This window comes from Mustela nigripes, chromosome 12 (assembly GCF_022355385.1).
Source record: "Mustela nigripes isolate SB6536 chromosome 12, MUSNIG.SB6536, whole genome shotgun sequence".
Taxonomy (NCBI): domain Eukaryota; kingdom Metazoa; phylum Chordata; class Mammalia; order Carnivora; family Mustelidae; genus Mustela; species Mustela nigripes.
This window is the reverse complement of record NC_081568.1, coordinates 5,631,058-5,653,876: the sequence shown is the minus strand read 5'-3', so window position 1 is coordinate 5,653,876 and position 22,819 is coordinate 5,631,058. Positions and strand designations below refer to the sequence as shown.

General features: G+C 41.0%; 1 protein-coding gene across 1 annotated transcript in view; it reads right to left on the bottom strand.

Annotated features, from left to right (window-relative positions):
- ADCY2 (adenylate cyclase 2) overlaps positions 1 to 22,819 on the bottom strand; it is a 413,634-nt gene that overhangs the window by 80,492 nt on the left and 310,323 nt on the right. The window contains exons 13-14 of the mRNA XM_059416859.1: positions 16,925 to 16,994; positions 14,971 to 15,068 (exon numbers count right to left, since the gene is read on the bottom strand). Of these exons, the coding sequence (XP_059272842.1) occupies positions 14,971 to 15,068; positions 16,925 to 16,994 (168 nt within the window). The remainder of the gene's footprint in view (positions 1 to 14,970; positions 15,069 to 16,924; positions 16,995 to 22,819) is intronic.

Below are 22,819 nucleotides of genomic sequence, written 5' to 3'. Positions count from 1 at the left end.
TAATCATGGATAACATTTACTATCATTACCTCATTTTACCAAGGAGAAACTGAGGACCAGAGAAGTTGAAAACTTGCCTGAAGTCATAACTCTATTAAGTGGTGTGGTCAGGATTTATGCCCATTTGGTTGTATTTTTGACCCAGATTTGTTTTTTAGGAGCAGACGTGTCACATTTCTGTCTTGATTATTGGCTCTATTTCTTAAGTCAATTTTGATAATTTTCCTGGAAAATTTAGATTTAGATTTTCAAATGTAAAATATTCTACATAATATTCTTTTAATTTTAAAAGTCTCCATTTTTGAAGCATTGTTTTCTTGACCTTAATGTCTTTTTTCTTTTTCTCTCTAGATCATACTTTTTGAAGTTTTTTCTTGATTGTTATTTATTGCCAATCTTTTGTATTTTCTAATAAATGCACTTAAGGAAATAAATATTTCTATAACTACTGCTTTAGCCAAATCCTACAGCTTTTGATTTGTAGTTACTCATTGTTGTTCTTCTCTAAAAAGCCTATAATTTCAACTTCCATTTCCTTTTAATGCAAGAGTTATTCAGAAGTCTAATTTATAGATTCCACAAGGAGATTATTTTTGATCTGTTCCTGTTACTTCTAATTTTATTAGATTTGACCAGAGATTGTGGTCTCTATTATTTATACTTTAACAATTTATTTTTTCTCCTAGGGTGTGATGAACATGATTTACTTCTATTGTATCTTACAGATTTCTAAAAATATTAGGTGTTTCTTTTTGCTGGAAACAAAGCATGTTCTCTAAATATGTCTGTTGTCAGAGCCGGATGAGTTAGTCAGATTCCCAGTGGGCTGACTTAATGGTTCAATTTGGTCTGTCAATTTTAGAATGTATTAATATTTCGGGCTAGGATTGTGGGATTGTCAATATATCTGAACATTCTAATGGCTTCTCTTTATTTCAAAGAGATGCTGGAGTGTGTGAAGGTTTATGATTGTTAAGTCCTCTTGGTGACTCTACCATTGTACAAGTCTTTCTTTTTCTTGTGCTGAATGCCTTCCACTTGATTCCATGTCATCAGAAATTTTTATTCCTGCAGATTTCCTTTTCCTGTAAGTTGTTTCCCAGAATAGCTGTTTTCCATCCTTATTTTTTACCTTTCTTGTATTTTAATTTTAGCAAGATCTCCTGTACTAGTACAGAGTTGGCCTTAGGTTTTAGCCTCAATCCTTGAGTCTCTTTCCATGATAGGACATTTTAATCCACTCACAATTATGAAATTTGGCAATATTTTCTTAAAGTGTTCAGTGGAATTCACAAATAAATCACCATGGTGGGAAGTTTTCTTTGAAAGAAGGTTTCAAAGACAAAATTTAGTAAATTTAATGGATATATACCCATTAAAATTTTCTATCCCATTATGTGTCAATTTTGGTAGAGTTAAGAATTTTCCCATTTTAGGCAAATTATAGATCTTTTTGGTCTTGAGTAATTTTTAATATTCCTTATTTATTCCATTAATGTCTATAGGCTCTGTAGTGAATCCCTTTTTATTCCTTCTGTCATTAGTTTGGGTGCTCTGTGATTCTTTGATTATCTCTCTTTCTTGATCAGTCTTGCTAGTTGTTTAGGAATTTTTAAACTTTTTCAAAGAACCAACTTTTGCTTTATTTATTTTCTGTATTGGTTATTTTCTATTTTATGGATTTCTTCTTTCTTTAGTATTCATTCCCTTCTATTTGATTTGCTCATCTTTTTCTGGTTTCCTAAATCAAAAGTTCAACAGCAAATTTTAACCCTTTCTTTTTTCTTAATATAAGCATTTTAAAGCTACAGACTTCTCTCTAAACTACTGTTTCAAGCTATACCCCACGTTTTTGGGTAGGTTATATTTCGATATTAAAAATATTTTCTAATTTTTCTTCTGATTTTTAAATTTGACTCATAGGTTATTCAAAAGCATATAGATTAATGCTGAAATATTTGGGGATACTTTAGATATTCTGTTCTTCATTTCTATTTTGATTTTGGTGTGGTTAGACATCACACTGTAAGATTTTTTTTTATCTTCTCAAATTTACTGCAATCTTTATAAATATGTCAAGATGCTTTTATGGCCTAGTATATATTTTGGCTGTGTTCCATGTGTAGTTAAAACTACATGTATTTTACAGCTGGGTTAGTGTTCTAGAAATACCAGGTTCAAGGAGTACATAATCTTGTTTATGTTTTCTATACCTTTATTTATACAATAAGCAAGCAAAAGCGATACTAAAAATCTAGTTGTTATTGTAGATTTATTAAACACTTTGATTTTTAACATTTTTTCCTTCTATCTATTTCATAGCTCTGTTTTAGGCATTATGCACATTTCATTCCTGATGATTTGCCTTTTTCATTATTATTTAATGTCTTTGTTGATACTTGTTTCCCTTATGTCTACTTTGTTATTACTCTATGTACAGTAACCTTCTCACATTGTTTAGATGGTACATGTCTTCTATCCTTTTAATTCTATCCCAACTTGTTTTTGTACTTAAAATGCATCCCTTGGGGGTGTCTGGGTGGCTCAGTTGGTTAAGTGCCTGCCTTTGGCTCAGCTCATGAACTCAGGGTCCTAAGACTGAGCCCTGCATCGGGCTCTCTGCTCAGTGGGAGTCTTCTTCTCTCCTCTCCTCTGCCCCTTGCCCCTCCTTGTGTTTTCTCTCTCACATAAATACATAAAAACTTAAAAAAATTAAAATGCATCCTTTGTGCTACTGATAATGCGTTTATAAACATTGGGGTGCATGTGTCCCTTTGAATAAGTATTTTTGTGCCCTTTGGGTAAATACCTAGTAGTTCGATTGCTCGGTCATAGGGTCATTTTGCATTTAGCTTTTTGACGAACCTTCATATCGTGTTCCAGAATGGCTGCACCATTTGCATTTTCACCAACAGTGAAAGAGTCATGGAAAGAGCCCAAGTGTGCATGGACTGATGGATGAATAAGGAAGATATGGTGTGTGTGTGTGTATGTGTGTGTGTGTATGTGTGTGTGTGTATGTGTGTGTATGTGTGTGTGTATGTGTGTATGTGTGTGTGTGTATGTGTGTGTATGTGTGTGTATGTGTATGTGTGTGTATGTGTGTGTGTATGTGTGTGTGTGTATGTATGTGTGTGTGTGTATTGAAATATTACTCTGCTGTCAAAAGAATGAAATCTTGCCATTTTCAATGACATGGATGAACTAGAGTATATTATGCTAAGTGAAATAAGTCAGAGAAAGACAAATACCATATGTGTGTGTGTGTATGTGTGTGTGTATGTGTGTGTGTGTGTGTGTGTGTATTGGAATATTACTCTGCTGTCAAAAGAATGAAATCTTGCCATTTTCAATGACATGGATGAACTAGAGTATATTATGCTAAGTGAAATAAGTCAGAGAAAGACAAATACCATATGTGTGTGTATGTGTGTGTGTGTGTATGTGTGTGTGTATGTGTGTGTATGTGTATGTGTGTATGTGTGTGTGTGTGTATGTGTGTGTGTGTATGTGTGTGTATGTGTGTGTATGTGTATGTGTGTGTGTGTATGTGTGTGTGTGTATGTGTGTGTATGTGTGTGTGTATGTGTGTGTGTGTGTATGTATGTGTGTGTGTGTGTGTGTATTGGAATATTACTCTGCTGTCAAAAGAATGAAATCTTGCCATTTTCAATGACATGGATGAACTAGAGTATATTATGCTAAGTGAAATAAGTCAGAGAAAGACAAATACCATATGATTTCACTCATATGTGGAATTTAAAAAACAAAACAGATGAACATAGGAAGAAAGAATAAAAAAATTATTAAAAAAAATGGAGAGGGAGGCGAACTATAAGAAATTCTTAACTATAAGAAACAAATAGTATTGCTGGAGGGGAAGTGGGTGGAGGAAGGGGTACCTGGGTGATGAACATTAAGGAGCTCACTGGATGGAATGAGCATGGGGTGTTCTATGCAACTGATGAATCACTAAATTGTACCCCTGAAATTAATAATACACTGTAGTTAACTAAATTGAATTTAAATGCTAAATAAAGTAAGTTATGACTATCAGACATGGCTCAGGAAGAAATAGAATCTCTGAATAGACCTATAAAAGAGATTAAATCAGTATTTAAAACAAAACCCAAACCAAAAATTACTTGCAACGAAAAGCTCACACCCAAATGACTTTACTGGTGAATTCTACAAAACATGCAAAGAAGAATTTTTACTACTTTTTAACATCTTCCAGAAAATAAAAAAGATGGACCAGCTTCTAACTGATTCTATAAGGCCAGCATCACCCTCATATCAACATCAAAGATTTCCTAAGAAAACAAAACTGAGACCAATGTGTCTTATAAATATAGACACAAGGACCCTGACAAACTATTAGGAAACCAAATCTAGTCACATACAAAAAGGATTATATAATATGACAAAGTGGGATTTATCTGAGAAATGCAAGGTTGGTTTAATATCTGAAAACCAACTAATGTATAATACACTATACTAATAAAGGAAAAGAAACCCATACAATCATCTCAATAGCTGTTGAAGAAGCATTAGATAAAATCTGACATCCTTTTATTATAAAAACACTTAAGAAACTAGATTAAAAGGGGGGATTTCCTTTATCCTAATAAAGGCATACCTGAAAAACCTACAGGTCACATTACGTTTGATGATGAAATACTGAACTCTGTCCTCCTAAAATCATGAACAAGAATGTATGTGTGCTGTGACTCCTGTTGATATCACACTGCAGTTTCTAGTCAGGGAAATTAGGCAAGAAATTGTAATAAAAGACATCACATTGGAAAGGAGGAAGTAAACTTATCTGTATTTGCAGATGATATGAGTTGGTATCGAGAACATTATGTCACAGCCTGAGATTTAGACCCAGAGCACCTCAAACCTATGGCTGTCCAGTTCTCATGTTCATAGTTCACTGGCATTCTTGTTCAGATGGACCACTCATCCCAGGGAACAAGAAACACCATGAGGTAAAGTAATGGCTGGCCAAAAGCTCTTAATTATAACCATTTATCCTGACTGCTCTAACAAAACCATGTTCAGGCTCATTAAGCATACCCAGATGTTTGTGTAGAAGAGTAAATTTTAATTAACATTCTAGCTGCAAAGCTGTTTCTTCTTAACACACAAGCATAATTGATTTATATACTCCCTGAAAAGCAAACTTGACTCTTCCCTGTCATGAGGTGAGAACAATTAAACTTTATAGTGATAGTTTTTGACTTTGGCACTTAAATCAAGTATATTGTTACAGTATATGGAAAAGGCTGATTTGAGACAAGGTCCTTTCTCCTTTCAGTTTTTTTTTTTTTTTTCTGCAGTCAATTTATTGCTTACAGGTGGTCAGATGTGGGTGAGAAAGCACATTTGCAGGCGGGAAAAATCCAGCAGAAACACACCTGCACTATCTTGCAAATATCTGAAAGCTGTATTAACTATAAACTGGTTCTGTGAGTGAATAATGGCGTCTTTACCTGGAATTCTGTCAATGTGATGACTTCCATGGCCCGCCTCCCTCCTTGCCCTCACCTCCTTCCCCCAAGGACGATGCAGATTCTCCCATCAACACTCTGTTCACAGCTGTTACGTGGTGTTCCGCGAGGATGATACGAACTCAGGGAAGGCTTTTCTCTTAACTGTAAGTTACCACGCAGCCATGAAACCCCCTTTATCTCCCTTGTTTTAAGTGACAGGTGATAGAACTTTGAAATGAAAGGGAATTTGATTAAAACAAAAAAAGTCAGAAGCTGAGAAGGAGAAGAGGCATTTAAATATTCATCATCATTACAGACCACAGCAGCCTTTCTCTAATAACGGGACTTAGGAACTTTGGGACGTTCTGGCCACTTGAAGGTCCTGTGAGGTAGTGAAAGGGAGAAGGAACTGTATTAGGCAGAGCAAAAAGCCTCCACTCCACAGCAACCATGAGGGCTGAAGATTTGAAGTTTCAGACGCATTATTCCCCCAGAAGACCCACAGTCTCCACTTCCTATACTCATTTCTTAGGTGAGCCCATCCCATCTGATGGATTGAAATATTACCCGCATGCTGCGTTTCCCAAACTGTGGCTCCTCCATTAACCTGGGACTCACGCACTCCCTCCCTCTGTGAAGGTCTAGCACTTGGCTGTCTGGGATGCACACACATGTCTTTGGTCCAGAACTGAGTCCTTGATTCACGGCCCGCCCCTCCTGCTCTCCCCCTAAGAGTCTCCCTTCCTGTTAAATGGCAACACCATTTTCCCAGCTGCTCAGCCGAACACCAAACCCAACACCAACATTAAAAACCCCACAGAACTCAGCTTTCTCTTATTGCTCACATCCCGTCCAGTAGCAAGACTGTCTCCATCATTCTTCATGAGCTACCCCCGCAGTTCCCACCTGCTCTGCTACTCTGGTGCCAGCGCCAGCCACCACCTTACCTGGTCTTCCTATTTCTAAACCCCTTCCCCCTGCAGAGCAGCAAGAACAATGCTTCCAAACATACCCAGATCACATCCTCAGCTGAGAACCTTCTGGAGCTTCCTGTCACACTTAGCATCGGACCCCAAGTTCTCCCAATCGCCTGGGAGGGTCAACACCACCTGCTGTCACGCTGCGCCTCAGACCCCATCCTCCACAGCTCTCACCTGGCTCACTCTGCTCCCACCACCCTGGCTCTTTGAACATACCGTGGGTCCCATCATCTGGAATGTTCTTCTGCCAGGGAGCCACACAGTTCCCATCTCAAGTCGTTTGGGCCTCTGCTTCAATGTCATGTGATTCGTGATGCTTTCCCTGGTCGCTCTCATCTGAAGTGCCACCCTCCACAGCTCCAGAGTGTTCCATTCTGTCTCATTTTTTCTTAAAGATCATCACCGCTAAACTATCATATGTGTATTTGTTTACCGCATCATTGTTGCGCCGCCTACTAGAATGTAGTTATGTGAGAGAAAGGGCATTTAGGGGGATGCCGGTGCTTCCCCTGCATCTCTAGCGATGCTTAGGATCCGGCAGCTCAGTAAATATTGTGGAATGATTCCCCTTGTGACCGGGTACATGTATGTGCTTCTATTACGAATTTTGATTTCTATAACAAATGCTCAGATATATCCCCAGGTATAAAAGTGAAGATCTGTGACCTGTTTCAATGAGTGAAAACATGCTCAGCACCATTTTTCTTGTTAGGGTTCCTCATATCTTACTAGACCACTGAAACACAGCTAAATGCAACACAAATCCGCTTTCATTCCTGGAGAGAATACTGGTTTTCATGAATTCCATTTTTCATGACGACAGCATTTTCAGATGGGCACCCTGTCCTACAGAGCAAAGACTACTCCTTCCAGCCTCCCGTGGAGCCAGGTTCACACATGTGACTACCATCTGTCTTGGGTTGTAAACCCAAGTGTCACGCGGTAGCTTCTAAGTTTCCCCAAGAGATAGCTGTTATGAATGCTTTCTGCCCTCTGCTTCTGGGTCTGTTCCTCCCTCGTGTTGCTCGGAACGTGGATGCTGCCGTTGTAGGGAAGAAGGATGAGGAGCGAAGTCTCTTGGAAGCAGGGGTGAGTGCTGGCGGGACCCAGGTGCCCCCGAGAATCCAAAGGATCGGAGTGCCAGACTGTAACCTTTGGCCTTTGATTAATGGGGAAAAACTAAACTGCCATCTTACATTCAAACTACTATTTGTGAGGCATTTCCTTACTTTCTGATGACCTGAATCCACAGCAGGGTTCTGCTGATCTCAGCAAAACTGTACGGTTCATTTCATCTTGGACCGGGAGACTGATCTCCTCCCTCCGCCTCCCTTTCCTTTCCCACGCTCCGTCCTTCTCTCTCTTTCTTTCTTTCCTTCCTGCCTCCTTTTTTTATTTCCCCTAAATTTCATACCCATTCGCCGGGAGTAACTTACTTTCTCAGTATCCAATATTTGGATCTACCAGCTTCGTTGCCCACCAAAGAGAACTGCCTCCATAACTGTTATTTTTTCCATCATTTCTGTTCAGAAAATCAAGTCCACTTTCAATGGACATGAATGATTCTCCCATTAAACTTTCTTCTACTTTTTTCTCCTTTTCGGAGATAAAAACCAAAATGAAAGTGACTCTTTTGAAATGACTATTAAAGAATTAATGGGCATTGATTATTAAAATAAACAATGGAATAAGTATCAAAGAATTTCAGCAGAAATAATAGATCTCACATATTTAAGATTATAATTATTAATTCTGCTTAAGTAAAATATCATTATCTTAATTTAACTTGGGTTAATAAAACACATGATATTTAACTAAATTTTATTAGAAAAAAAATCATTCTTATTGTAACAATTGCCCATGCCTGGTTTAATCTACTTAGCTTGGCAGACAATATGAATAAAGGTACTAAGAACTGCAAAAACAATTTGGGCTCGGGGCGCCTGGGCGGCTCAGTGGGTTAAAGCCTCTGCCTTCAGCTCGGGTCATGATCTCGGGGTCCTGGGTTAAGCCTTGCATCGGGCTCTCTGCTCAGCAGGGAGCCTGCTACCCGCCCCCCCCCCTCTGCCTGCCTCTCTGCCTACTTGTGATCTCTGTCAAAAAGATAAATAAAATCTTTAAAAATAAACAATTCAGGTTTGATCATTTTTGATCTTTGAAGGTGGCTCACATTTCTGATAAAGTTATATAGTACAAGGCAGACAGAAGCAAGAGAACAAGCCTAAAAAGAGGAGTCAACCAATAATTTAATTACAACTATTCAAATTCTGAGATTAGAGCCAGATTTATGATTCTGTGTCAAACAGGGATGATACTTGGCCCTCTTTTAGGCAAAACCTTCCCCTTGATTATCATTTCGAGGTCATGCATTCTTCTATTATTAGTTATTCATGCACTCATTCATTCACTTATTAGTCATTTTTCTCCTTTTTCCTAAGAACATGAGGCAGTTTCTCCAAAAGAATACAAACAGGGTGCCTGGGTGGCTCAGTTGGTTAAGCGACTGCGTGCAGCTCAGGTCATGATCCTGGAGTCCTGGGATCAAGTTCCACATCAGGCTGCCTGCTCAATGGGGAGTCTGCTTCCCCCCAGACCTCCCCTAATATGCTCTCTCCCTCTGTCTGTCTCTCTCTCAAATAAACAAATAGTTAAAAAAAAAAAAGAAAACAAACGAGTTCAGCACATTAAACAGAAGTGAGGAAGTGAGAAACATTATCCCGACAAAAAGGTTTCACAAAGTATAACAAAATTATTATTTTTAGATAGCCGAGCTCAAGAGAAGAGAAAATACTCTGTATACCGAGGGTACTCACAAGCAGAATGTGAGGGGTATTGATGCAAAACAGCCCGGGAGGAAGCAGGGGCTGACACAGGCCTTGGAGTGTGAGATTTAATGTCCACTCAAGGCGGGGGTGCTGTCAGGCATTTCCTTAATGGGAAATTGGAACTGAACTCTCGAATAAAGTCAGGAGCCATAAACCACTGTCCTACCAGGAAACAGGAAACATAAAAACTCTGTCTAGCAGTCTGATAATTTTCAGGGACGTCGACTAACTAGAGTGATGAGTGGAAGCAGAGTCATCCTGAAATGATATCCCCAATCTTGCTCTGTGTTAAGATGTTAGTCAAATTCACAAGACCTGTTTAGTGAAGGGACCTTGACCTTGATCCGAATTTAATAAAATACTTTGACTTGAACTGATGAACCCCAGAGACAGAGAGACACTGAAAAACATATCACAGTAACGCCTTCATAACTCAGAGTATGTGGAATTTCCATGGACCCAAGCCTTTGATGCCAGTGAGCTCACAGTTAAATGACCCAAAGAGACGTGCCACCATGAGTCAGCACAGAGACCGCACAGCAGAATTCATTCATTTATACACCATCATAACAGAATGAAACGAGTGCTGTATTCATATAATATACTTATTCAATTTCATACGATGTGTTTATTATGCTAATAAAGGAAAATTAAAAATGGAATCCTTAGGTAAAATATGGAATTATAAAAAATTCATATTTTCAAGAGACCCTAACAGCCATCTTAGATATAAATAATCACTGAAATTATACACTCAGTGTGCATGAGGGATTCACCAGAATGAATGCAGTGCAGGGAAATAAAGACATGTAAACTCTGAGGAAATAGTATAAGACTTGGAACCCAGAATGAACAGCACAATATTCAACTGGTAAGATTTCAAGGAGGAAAAAGTAAAGATAGAAGGAATATATAAGGTGGTAATGCCAGAAAACTGCCAAAATGTGAATTTTCAGATGGAAAATCACACCCCGGCTATTAGGCGAAGAAGAACAAATGCGCGTGCGCAGAGGGACGGCCTGAGACCCGGGGGCGCCGGAGACACTGGCTGGGTGAAAGGTGTGGACACGATGGCGTTGATAGAAGACCTTTCACCAGCAGCAACAGATGATGACAGGGGCAGGATATCATCATCATAATACGAAGGAAAAACAGTAGTAACCTAGGGTTTTATATTCAGTTAAACTACTATTCAAGAGCCAATGTGAAATAAGGCAGATAAAAATATTTCAACATAAATGAAAAAACAGGAGCTCCTGCTACTCATAGACCCTCAGTGAAGGAACTAATAAATGACAGATATCAGAAAGAAGGGAAATAAACTTGAATGAATAGTTTTTTTTTTTTTTTTAAAGAGGGGGGGGGTTTTGGAGGGGAGGGGCTAGGGGATGGGTGAGCCTGGTGGTGGGTATTCAGGAGGGCAGGGATTGCACGGAGCGCTGGGTGTGGTGCATAAACAATGAATCGTGGAACACTGAGAAACTGAAATAAGAGATGGTGAAATAAGTAAGGGGGTTAAGAGTATTCTGGAAGAGCACCGAGAAATGCCTAGAACTGCTGAACACCTGAAACTCACATGACACTGTATTAATTATGCTTCAATAAAAAAGGCACTAATAAACAAATTGGTAAAGAACAAGAGTAAATCTAATAAATACTATGATTACCATCTGCAACAGAAGTTCTAAGAAAAATTACATAGAAGATATCATGATCAACTTCAGAATATCTTAATAGTATATATATTGAGTTATTACATACATCGTTATATGAGCACATACACTTTATATATGTGTGCTATATACAGGACTGTAAGTGTGTCTATAAAGAGAGAGAGAGAGAGAGAGAGCATGCATGCATGCACACGAGGAGGAGAGAGAAAGAGCAATCCCAACTAGCAAAGGAAAAGAAAAGAATACAGAATACTGGATCAATCCTTCTGAAGTTAGAAAGTGGAAGGTGTGCCAGGAAAAGCCAAGTAATTGAAAAGAGGGAAAAGTGAGTCTCTACATCAGAAACAAAATCAAACACATTAATCTATCAAATTAATCTATCAGAAAACACATCAGATTGAATTAAAAAATAAGCATAGATGATGTTTAGAGGAGGTATGCCCAAACAATAATGGCTTCAGAACCCAGGAACAGATCTATAGGAAGGTAGCACCAGATTAAATTTGTACCATCTGGATTGCGCACACACACGTTTATCATCTCATGCTCTGTATGTTGCAGTATCTCTGGAATACTTTGCAAGAAGAATTGTTTACAAAGGAAAAGAAAGATGAGGACATTAGCATGGAAAGGAGGAACGAAGAGGACATTATAATATGACATAATACAAGGTCGACGTAATAGGAAGCAGGCATAGGAGGTTCTGGTCTCAACTCTTTCCTTCAGAAGTGTCCGCAGACCTATTCTGATCTCTGCCAAAGCCGGCACAAAGAGGGAAAGCAACCAGCACAGGTTTCACTACGCTGATGCTCAAAATCAACTTGTTGCTCAAGAGAAACATACTAGGAATTGGTGACGATGCCTGAGAGAAGGAGCTTGGATGAGTCGTCTTCAAGGTACAACACACAAAAGAGAGATGAAATAAAAGACAGGGGTGCCTGGGTGACTCATGGGTTAAAGCCTCTGCCTTCGGCTCAGGTCATGATCTCAGGGTCCTGGGATCGAGCCCCACATCAGGCTCTGCTCAGCAGAGAGCCTACTTCCTCCTCTCTCTGCCTATTTGTGATCTGTGTCATAGAAATAAATAAAATCTTAAAAAAAAGAAAAGAAAAGACAGAGATATCTCCTCGATGTTTTCTGAAGAGTGTGATCCCATGAATTATTTGTCTTGGTCCCTGGAAATTTTTGGCTTCTTTAGCATCACCTTTGAAAACGTCCTAGTAGTGCAATTATTGGATCCTATGGTAATTCTATTTTTAATTTCTTAAGGAACCTCCCTACTGTTTTCCACAGTGGCGGCAACATATTGTAGTCCCACCAAGAGTGCATGAAGGTTGAAAAGAAAGGAAAACAAAACAAAAACACCAATTTGAAAGGAAATACACACTGCATGTTTACTATAGCATTGTTACAAAAGCCAAGATACGGAAGTGGCCCAAATGTCTACAGTAAATGACTGGATAAGGTATACGTAACAATGGAGTATTACTCAGCCATAAAAAATCAACGAAATCTTGTCATTTGTGACGACATGGATGGACCTAGGAGCTAATTTAAAAAACTCAGAGAAAAACAAATGGCATATGACTTTACTCCTACGTAGAATTTAAGAAACAAGACAAAGAAAGAAAAAGGAGACAAACAAGAAACCAGGCTCTTCAAACAGAGAATGGTGGTTGCCAAGGGGATGCAGGCGGATGGATGGGGAACGAGATAACGGGACTGAGAGCTCACTTATGGTCATGAGCCCTGAGTGACGTGCAGAACGGCCGAATCAGTATGACGCACACCTGAAACTGACAGAACACGGTGTAGCGATTATACGCGAATTAAAATAAATAAAATACGTAGCATAAAAAGGAATTATTTTGCTTAGTAATAAAATGGATGGTTTGAGAAAGAAAATCCTAGTCTTTCCTCTCTTCCAGTTCCTTCTAATGGGTGATAATCCCAGTCTTAATTATGATGTGGGAAACATGAAGATGTTCATTCAATAGGAAGATGCAGAAAAATCAGTGAATTTATCACCGGAGAGTAATGATAAGGGCGCACTTCCCTTGGGAATCGATTCCCTCATGAGACTTCTCTAGCGGCCTCCGGCTCTCCCTCGGTAAGCTTTGTGTAGGGTTCAGCTGCTCATCTCTTCTACCAAGGGGCACAGGCCTGGAACTCTGAAGGCGTCTAATCCGTTACCTTTCCTCGGGGTGTAAAACAGATACTTTGCTATGGAGAAATTCCATTGACGATTTTGTAAGTCTAGAAGGAGAACTCCTCTGGCCCAGGTGTTTCAGTGCAAATTTACCAGGGGGAAGAGGAAGTTCACTGGGAACCTCCTCTAAAAGGGGACAGAGAGCTTGGGAGTGAACATGGGTGAGTTATACCGCGACGTGTGACTTCTACAAATGCCTTTGTGCTGCTTCTCGCTCAGAAGAACGTCCTTCGGAGCGTGGAGGGGAAAGGCAGACCCTTTCTCTCTAGTTGGCTCAGTATCTGCATGAGACAAAATGCAGCCCAGCCTCGGCAATTCCAGCTGTGGCCAGGTGCTGCTGAAGTTAAATGCGAACACACAGCCGGATCCTGCTAGCTTGAAAATGGCTGCTTTGGCCTTTACAGAGCGTTGATAAACGCAAAGAAGATTTGTCTTGCGAGTTTCTTTCTACATCCCCAATTACAGAAAAAAGACAAAAGTTTCGTTTTCTTCTTTTCTCTTAGACTACAGAATGAGAAAGAAGCCATTACTTTAAGCAAAGTCGGTTGACTTCGATGGCGTTCCTGAAGAAGGTACGAGAGAAAGGCAAGCTAGCAAACCCAGAGTGACTGGATTTTCACCCAGAGATGGCAGGAGGAGTCCACCCCAAAGTGTGCAAGTGTGCACACTAAGCGTCCCCCTTCTGGATCCGGGTGAGCTGTGCAGTGACCGCTTCTAGCCAGAAAGGTGGCAGGTGTGCGCCACTTCTCAGGGAGAAGTTGGAGTCAGAGGGATGGCTGCGTATGGAAAACCCAGAGCAGGTTTTGTCCTTTCTTTTCCTAAATTTTATTTTATTATGTTATGTTAGTGACTACATAGTACTTCATTAGTTTGTGATGTAGGACAATGGGTTAGCCCGGTAACAGGTATTAAGCAGGGCACGTTTTGCAGTGAGCGCTGGCTGTTATACACAGAAGGAACCGTGGAACACTACATCCGAAACTAATGAAGGGGGTCACCTGGGTGGCTCAATAGGTTAAACAACTGCCTTCAACTTGGGTCATGATCCCAGGGTCCTGGGTGTGAGCCCCATGTGGGGCTCCCAGCTCAGCGGGAAGACTGCTTCTCCCTCTACCTGCCATTCCCCTGCTTGTGCTTGTGCTGTCTCTCTCTGTCAAATAAATAAATAAATTCTTAAAAAAAAAACACAACTAATGAAGGTTTTGTCTTTTCAATACACAATAACATTACCTGCTTATTAGGAAAAAAGAAGTCCAGAGATTTTGCTCTTTTTGGGTAGCTTTTAAGCTGCATTTCTTCTACTGGGCACCAGAGTAATACAAAAATCAAGTAAGAAGATAACATTTTTTCTTTTTTAAAGATTATTTATTTATTTATTTGACAGACAGAGATCACAAGTAGGCAGAGAGGCAGGCAGAGTGAGAGGAAGGGAAGCAGGCTCCCTGCCGAGCAGAGAGCCCGATGTGGGGCTCGATCCCAGGACCCTGAGATCATGACCCGAGCCGAAGGCAGAGGCTTTAACCCACTGAGCCACCCAGGTGCCCCTAAATTTATTTTTTAAAAATCTCTATAAGGTGAATCAATACATCCACATTGAGAATGCAATATTATTGTAACCAAGCATGAACGCGGGAGCCACTTAACTTCACAGATACAAAGTGAACTGGCCCTCCCCTGTGATCTGACCCTTCTGTTTGTTAATCTGCATTCTCTCCCACCCTTCAGTATATCTGGGCTCCCGCAGCGCGATGCATGGGGCACGTCCCACTGGGAACCGTAGGTACTTACTTCGGTAATACTAGGATCTGCACAATGAAGATGCAGAAGAAAATGAGACACGCGCAGGTCACGTAGTACTTAAACGCTGGCAGGGCGGTGGCTCGGTACTGAGGGGACAAGAAGGAAACCGTGAGTGCTGCTCTCCGAGGGGGGCGCCGAAACAGCCAGCCGGCAGCCTGCCGCCACCTGCTGCACGCGTCACAGTTGTAAGAGGCCAATGTGGCACAAAACGAGCTAGAGGATGGCTGCCCATCTCCAGCAATGAGCGCTTCCTCCCTCCAAAGAGCTACGGAAGAATTTCTTCCCAAAACCACAATTTTTAAGAGGCCAACTGTTCCAAAACCCATTTCAAGTCCACTGGATCACTCCGGCAAGGAGAGAGAGCACCGGACCAGAGGGACGAGGGAGTGAAGGGACCGTCCCAGCATGGTCCCTGCCTGTGCCCCTGGCCCCTTGTGGATCTGAGGTCCACAGCCACGCGGGGATAGCAGATGGTTAATTAGTTTACTTCTGAAGAGTATTTTGGAAATGCAATTTCCTAATTTTATTGATTTATTTTAGTCTTTTCTGTTATTATTCATCTCAATGCTACTTGGAGGTAGCAAGGAAATTTGGAAGACGGAGAAGGCCAGCGGCTTTGTTCCAGGTCTCTGATGGTTCTGTGGGCTTGTCTGGACCTGCTGGTGGTCACCGCAAGAGCACGCTGGGGACAGGTGGACAGAAAGCGAGCTTAAATCCCAAAGCTGTCTAAAATTTGCCTCAAAGTTGGCCCTACAAATATGCAATACCAGGAGACTGTCAGCAAAAGGTGCATTTTAAAATGATCACCTTCTGTTTACTTGCATATTTTTTTGGTGAATTTTGAGGCTCGATGGCCAGGATAACGTGCGTGCTGGTGAAGAAGCTACGTTTACGAAACTGTAGAAACGCGATTCTGCTCTGTATGTTCCACTGCACTCTTATCTTTTACCTTCTTCTGAGCTTTCTGTCAAGGTATGAATTGGAATTTCCTTGCGGTATTAATAAAGGAAATGGATTTCTATCAAGCAGGAATCATTTCACATTTAAACAGTAAGTAACCCTCAGTATCTGTTAAAGTTATTTGAAGATAAACTGATCAATAGTAACGATGAGTTATGTCAGACGTCCACTCAGTAAACTGCTGTATTCAGCATCTTGACGTAGAGGTAGACCGCTGATCTCACTGACGGCTAACACACAAGACGGTCTGGGTACAGCTATGAGATTCAGCCTGCGTGGAGTCTGGGCATTCTACTCAGTATCCGTGAAATAATGAATTTTCTTAAGAGCATTTTAAAACCAGTGCTGCAACTTCTGCCATTAATATAGTAGCTTTTGTTCAAACTAAGCCTGTAATTATAGAGTTGGATGATAAAAAATTATCTCTGCCTCATTCCTTTTTCTAGATCCACACACACACAAAGGCAAATACAATAAAACTGACCTAGAAGAGTGTTTGCTTTTTGGGCAATAAACACTTAATTCATTTTAGCAAATCCACATTCAGCATGTTGAGCCTGATGTCTGCTTCTTCGTGTGCCCTTGCCAGACCTCTTACTTCACAAGTGTGCAAGTGTTTGTGTGCAATAAACACTTAGAAGTTTGGGGTTTCCAATCCTCCCAAACACATGCTGAATGTAACTCCTACCTTTGTTAAAAAATTAAAGTGATTTAATTTTGCAGTAACAAACTGCAACTTTATCCCTTTTTTCTTGATTTCTTGAAGGATTTTATTTTCTTTCAAAAACTTTTTGTAAGAAAACAGGCCATGGAGAGAAACGGTTATGAGCTCCCGTCCCCTCCCCCTAGCCCCAGATCTCAGAGCTGCTGCAAATACCATTCCCACCAGGAGTGTCAAGCATGGTGACAGGCCAGCCAGATACTCAGGTTTTTAAAGACTTGTACTTCAGAAAAAAAGATTGAGGGGAAAAAAGTAGCTTACTTCTTTCTCTAGTATTTTATTGTAGAATAGGAGCGAGATCCTCTGAATGTCTTCAGACTTCAGCCACTGCCTGGAAATAAAAAAAGACAGACATCATAAAACCAAACTTCCAACCAATAATCTGAAACTTCAAAAAAAAAAATCACATGCATTCTTCTTTCTTTAGTGTAAATCACCCAAAATTGAAGATTCAAAAAAAAATGCTTAATACCAAATTACTAAGTATGCAGTCTAGGACTAAAATAGGATGTATACATATAATATTGGTATTCACATGTGGCCCTCCTTGGGAAATTAGCTATTACAAACCAGTTGGGATATCAAATTGACTCTTCAAATTAAATAACAAGGGAAATAAATCATCAAAAGGATTCAGGTTCAGCAGTAAATTTAGTTCCAGATATTTTACCAAAATCAACATGGTAGGTTTATCCCCTGAAAAATATGGTTCATAGAGAAGCATCATTTTTCTTAGCTTATAGCAAGCAATACATCAGAGCATCAAAACCATTTAGAGTGTCCTCCAAGTTCTGGGAGAGAAGATCCTGCTTCTTGCACACTTACTGAAAATATTTCTATTGTCATGCCTTGCATTTCTTTAAGATAAAAAAACTTGCTTGAATGCATTTTCAAAAATGAATAAAAATATCAACACAATAAACAATCAGTTCAGACCACTAATGTAGTATGTTGATGCAAACATAAACACTTGGGTGTAATACAAACATTCCCTCAGTTGTTTGAAAGTAAAAAAAAGTAAATAAAAATGACATGGAAGTATGTATCCTTACACACTGCCTGGCTTTGAGAAATTGGTTTTAAAAAGGCGGCTGAAATAAACAAAGAGCTTAAGGACAGAACTTTGCTCTAGAACGTTGTACACACTCACAAGTGGAACGGTGACACCTGATGTAAGCCCCAGCCAGCTGGGCAGGTGATGCCTGGAACAGTCCCATACCCAGTAACAAAGTACATGCACGTTTGATGACATAAAGATGAGTGAAATGGGAAGATACACACTCTTTTAAGTTCATGAGTATAAAAGCTTCTGCAGAGCAAAGGGAACAGGCAATAAAACAAAGGAGCAACCCACAGAATGGGAGAAGATATTCGCAAATGACACTATAGACAAAGAGGTGATATCCAAGATTTATAAATAACTTCTCAAACTCCACCCAAAAAACAGAGAATCATGTCAAAAAATGGGCAGAACACATGAATAGACACTTCTCCAGTGAAGACATACAACTGGCTAACAGAGATATGAGAAAGTGTTCATCATCTTTAGCTATCAGGGAATTTAAAATCAAAACCACATTGGGATACCTCCTTGCACCAGTTAGAATGGTCAAAATTAACAGGACAGGAAACAAGTGTTGGAGAGGATGGGGAGAAAGGGGAACGCTCTTAAGCTGTTGGTGGGAATGCAAGTTGGTGCAGCCACTTTGGAAAACAGTGTGGAGATTCCTTAAGAAATTAAAAATAGAGCTTCTCTATGACCCTGCAATTGCACTACTGGGTATTTACCCCAAAGATACAGAGGTAATGAAAAGAAGGGCCATCTGTACCCCAATGTTCATAGCAGCTATGTCCACAATAGCCAAATTGTGGAATGAGCTGAGATATCCTTCAACAGATGAATGAATGGATAGAGAAGATATGGTCCATGTACACAATGGAATATTACTCTGCCATCAGAAAGGATGAATCCCCAACTTTTGTATCAACATGGACGGGACTGGAGGAGATTCTGCTGTGAGAAATAAATCAAGGAGAGGGAGTCAATTATCATATGGTTTCACTTACTTGTGGAGAATAAGGAATAACACGGAGGACATTAGGAGAAGGAAAGGAAAAGCGAAGGGGGGTTATGGAAGGGGGAGATGAACCGTGAGAGACTCTGGGCTCTGAGAAACAAACAGAGGGTTTCGGAGGGGAGGGGGGTAGGGGGATGGGTGACCCAGGTGGTGGGTGTTAAGAAGGGCACGGATCGCATGGAGCACTGGGTGTGGTGCCTAAACAATGAATCTTGGAACACTGCATCAAAAACTAATGGTGTATTTTATGGTGACTAACACAACACAATAAAAATTTTAAAATAAAGGAGAATAGGGAAAAACTAAAATCTGTGTATTAAAAAAATCTGGAAATAAATACCAACAAAATATATTATCACCTGGTTTGGGTCATTACACTGGGGAATCTACATTTCTAGTTTCCTACTTTTCTTACATACTTCTATAATAAAAAATAACCTGAGTTATATATGTGTATGCATTAGATATGTGTATATAAACGCATATATCTGCAAGTGCATATAACCATATATCTACATCTATTTCTTTTTGTAAAGATTTTATTTATTTGACATAAAGAGAGAGAGGGAGAAGCAGAGGGAGAAGGAGAAAGTCTCTCCTCTGAGCAGGGAGACCCATGCCGGAACTCGATCCCAGGACCCCAGAATCCTGACCTGAGCAGAAGGCAGATGCTTAACCAACTGAGCCACCCAGGTGCCCCTAGCTACATCTATTTCTATACCTATACATAAATATACAGGGAGAATGTATACACACACACACACTATAGTATATATATATATATATATATATATATATATATATATATATATATGTATATATACATATATATATTAGGATGTGAGACAAAATTGTTTTATATAGATTTCTAAAAAATGTTATATCTGTTCAAACACTTATCAGTTCACATGAATTTCTTAATGTGGTACTTTTCCTACTCACTGGTGTCTATGGATCTTGACCGCATGAGGTTTATTTGGGGGATAAGGATTTGAAGATCCAGGAAAGACGGCCAAGTCAACCATTACACCTGACCTTGTAATGGGCAAGTACAGCCAAACCTACTGATATGGATCAGGGTGTGATGCTTCTCATCAGGGCTGATGAAAAGTTAATGCAAGATTAATACAGCACATTTGAGAGGGGCTCCTCCAGGTCTACCTGGACAGCCCCATGCCCAGAACCTCACACAGAGCAGGCACCGTAATGGGCTGGGCTATCGCACCCGACAGACAGTGCACTTTCAACAGAGGCACAGAAGTCAATAATGTGTTCTAGAATGAAGGCCATTTAAAGTGAGAGCTATAAAAATACTCTTTGGTTCAAGATTATAAATAAGCTTTAGGTATCAGGGACGTAAAGTTATCTTGGTATTTCTTACTACTGTACCAGCTGCAGAAATGTGGTATTTTCCTGTTTGATGAAACTGGAAAAATCAGTTTGGTGAATAGCAAAAAGAGCAGAAAATAAAATCCTAGATAAATTTTAACCATATTCATTTTCAGAACTGTGTACTTGTTATGAATATTAAACTATGAATAATATACACAGGTAACTAATTCAAAACAGGTTTTTTTCCCCTTTATCAAGAAAGAAAAATCTAATTTCAAAATGCCCCTGGGTAATCTACGATTGGAAATAAACTAAGAGTGAAATTTATGAAGTAGAAGTAAAAGCATCTCCACGTCAATCAGCAGAGCCCTGTGCCTGGTTGGGTCCCCGTCAGGGACCTGTGTCCTGCCGGGAGACAGGAAGTGCTGGAGACCCGGCCTCACTTCCCGGGGTCCGCAACACTTAACACTGAGCTTCCTCAGCCAGGAGCACCGGGTTCTTCTGACCTTTTCCTCAGAAGGAACGAGAGTATCTTCTCCCCACAGGCTTCACCATCCATAGTTTCTCAAAGATGGATCAATCCCTTTCACTGATTTGCAGGAAGCTCAGACATTTATAAACTGGATTTGGATATTTGGAAAAGGAAAGATTAGCGGGGGTTGATCGGGACAAATATTTTTGAGAACTGGGGCTCCAGAGAGGCAAGAAGTGAAGAGGAAGGAAGGTACGGGAGGGAATGTGTGTTACTTATGGCGCCCTGACGTCAGTCTTGACCCACACGGCAATGGGATGAGGAAAATCAACCCCACCCCGGCACTACACAACGAGTGATCCTCTACTGATTTGCCCCAAGTTGGTTTTTGTTTGTTTGTTTTTTGTTTTTTTAAATGCGAGGCCCAGGTCAAAGGAAATTCTAAATGAGATCCTGACTTGCGAGAGGGAATCAGTACCCCCACCTCCTCACCCACAATTATTCTGGAATGGACGAATGTAGGTTCTTACAGCAAAGAGGACACTAAAATAGAAAGGAAGTCACTTTCCTACTGTTACAGACTGAAGGTCCGTATCCCCCCAATTTGTATGTTGAAGGCCTACCTGCCAGTGGGACTATGTCTGGAGATGGGGCCTCTATGGGGACAATCAGGGTTAAATGGGGCCGAAGGGTGGGGCCCTATGGGAAGAGATGAATGTCCTTATGACAAGAGGCACCAGAAGCCCAGCCTCAAGCAAGGGCCCTACGAACACAGCAGGAAGGCTTCTGTGAGTCACGGAGAGGGTCTTCAGCACCCCACCATGCTGGTACACTGATCTTGGGCCTCCAGCCCCCAGAACTGTGAGAGGGAAAGGTCTGTAGTTCAGCCCCCGGTCTGTGGTCTTCTGCTATGGAGGCCCCAGCAAATGAGTGCACCTGTCTGAGCAGTACGCAACCTGAACGCTTCGGTGGCCTTGATGGTGCGCTCAGGCCCTGGGACCTTGGGGAAAGGTAGTATTCGTGGGTGCGTGGATTCTCTGTGTGAAAGACCCACCCTTGCTCAGCCCTGGGGTCTGAGATCCTCCAGTCCGTCTGTCCTGCCCTTGGGCATTTGTTCTGTCCATCACACATACTGAATCTTGGGGTGCCTGATCTTCTCACCTCGCCAACCTGGGCTAAGTCTGAATCTGGGGCACCTTGCCCTGAGCACTGTGTGGTGATTTCTCCTCTCTCTCCTGGGGCTTTGAGAGGTGACATTGTGCTGTGTCTTGGATGCCAAGCCCACACTGCCCCTGCTCACAAAATGCCCGTGAGGGGAGCAGATGAACGCAGACCGGAAAATCCGCACCTGAAACACCGTTTCCTGTCTGTCGCAGGACACAACGGAATGGTGCATCAAGCCTGGAGCCCCCATGGTCTCCCCCAGATGAAATTCAAAGATCAGAAGGACATCAGATGTGGGAACAAGAGAGGTAATGATTTGGGCCGAACAGAATAGGACCGAAGCTCATTAGGGAAGCACGCAAACTAGCTTCCGTTTCAATAACTTGCCTTCTGACGTCTGAGTACAGCACGACATCGCTCCCGGTTTCATTTCTGAAACGTGTTGGGAAAATGGCAACCTAAGCGGTTACACCAGCATTAAACATTACCTTAAAATAAAGCGACACAGAAGGACAAAGGTGTTCACACAACACACATTTGAGTACGGAATGATCCAGTACACACAGAATCTGAAAGCCGCCTCCGCCAAAATAAAGCCAAGCCAATGATTAAGTTTTCTAAGAACCACTTTGGTAGGAACACTCTAAAAGGTGGACATAAAGGTCTTTGAAGCAGGTAGAGGTCCTACAGGAAGGCGTGCTGAGTCTGACTTCATGCACGGGCTTTCTATTATTAACATAATTACTGTAATCTGCTAACTTCGTCAGGAACAAGGTGTTGCCTTTCTTCTGATGCTGTGTCTTCCTCTGGGGGGTCCCAAGTAGGAGGTGTGATTTCCTCCGGCTGAGTGAACATACCCTGCCACCCATCCACATGCCCTCAGACATCCCCCTAGGTTTTGGCTGCCAGCCAACTCCAGGTAAGCAGGTTTCTTGGGTTGTGATGTGTTGAGGTTTCCAGTGGGGCAGAGAGGAGGTTGATTTTCATATTGCTTTTAGGGCCCAGCAAAGCAGAGCATTTCTCTGGGCGCTGCTGGTGTGTCCTGCACCATGACAGGTGGAAGGCCTTCTCTACTTGGGGCATGCAAAGGGGCTCAGAGAGGTGTTGCTT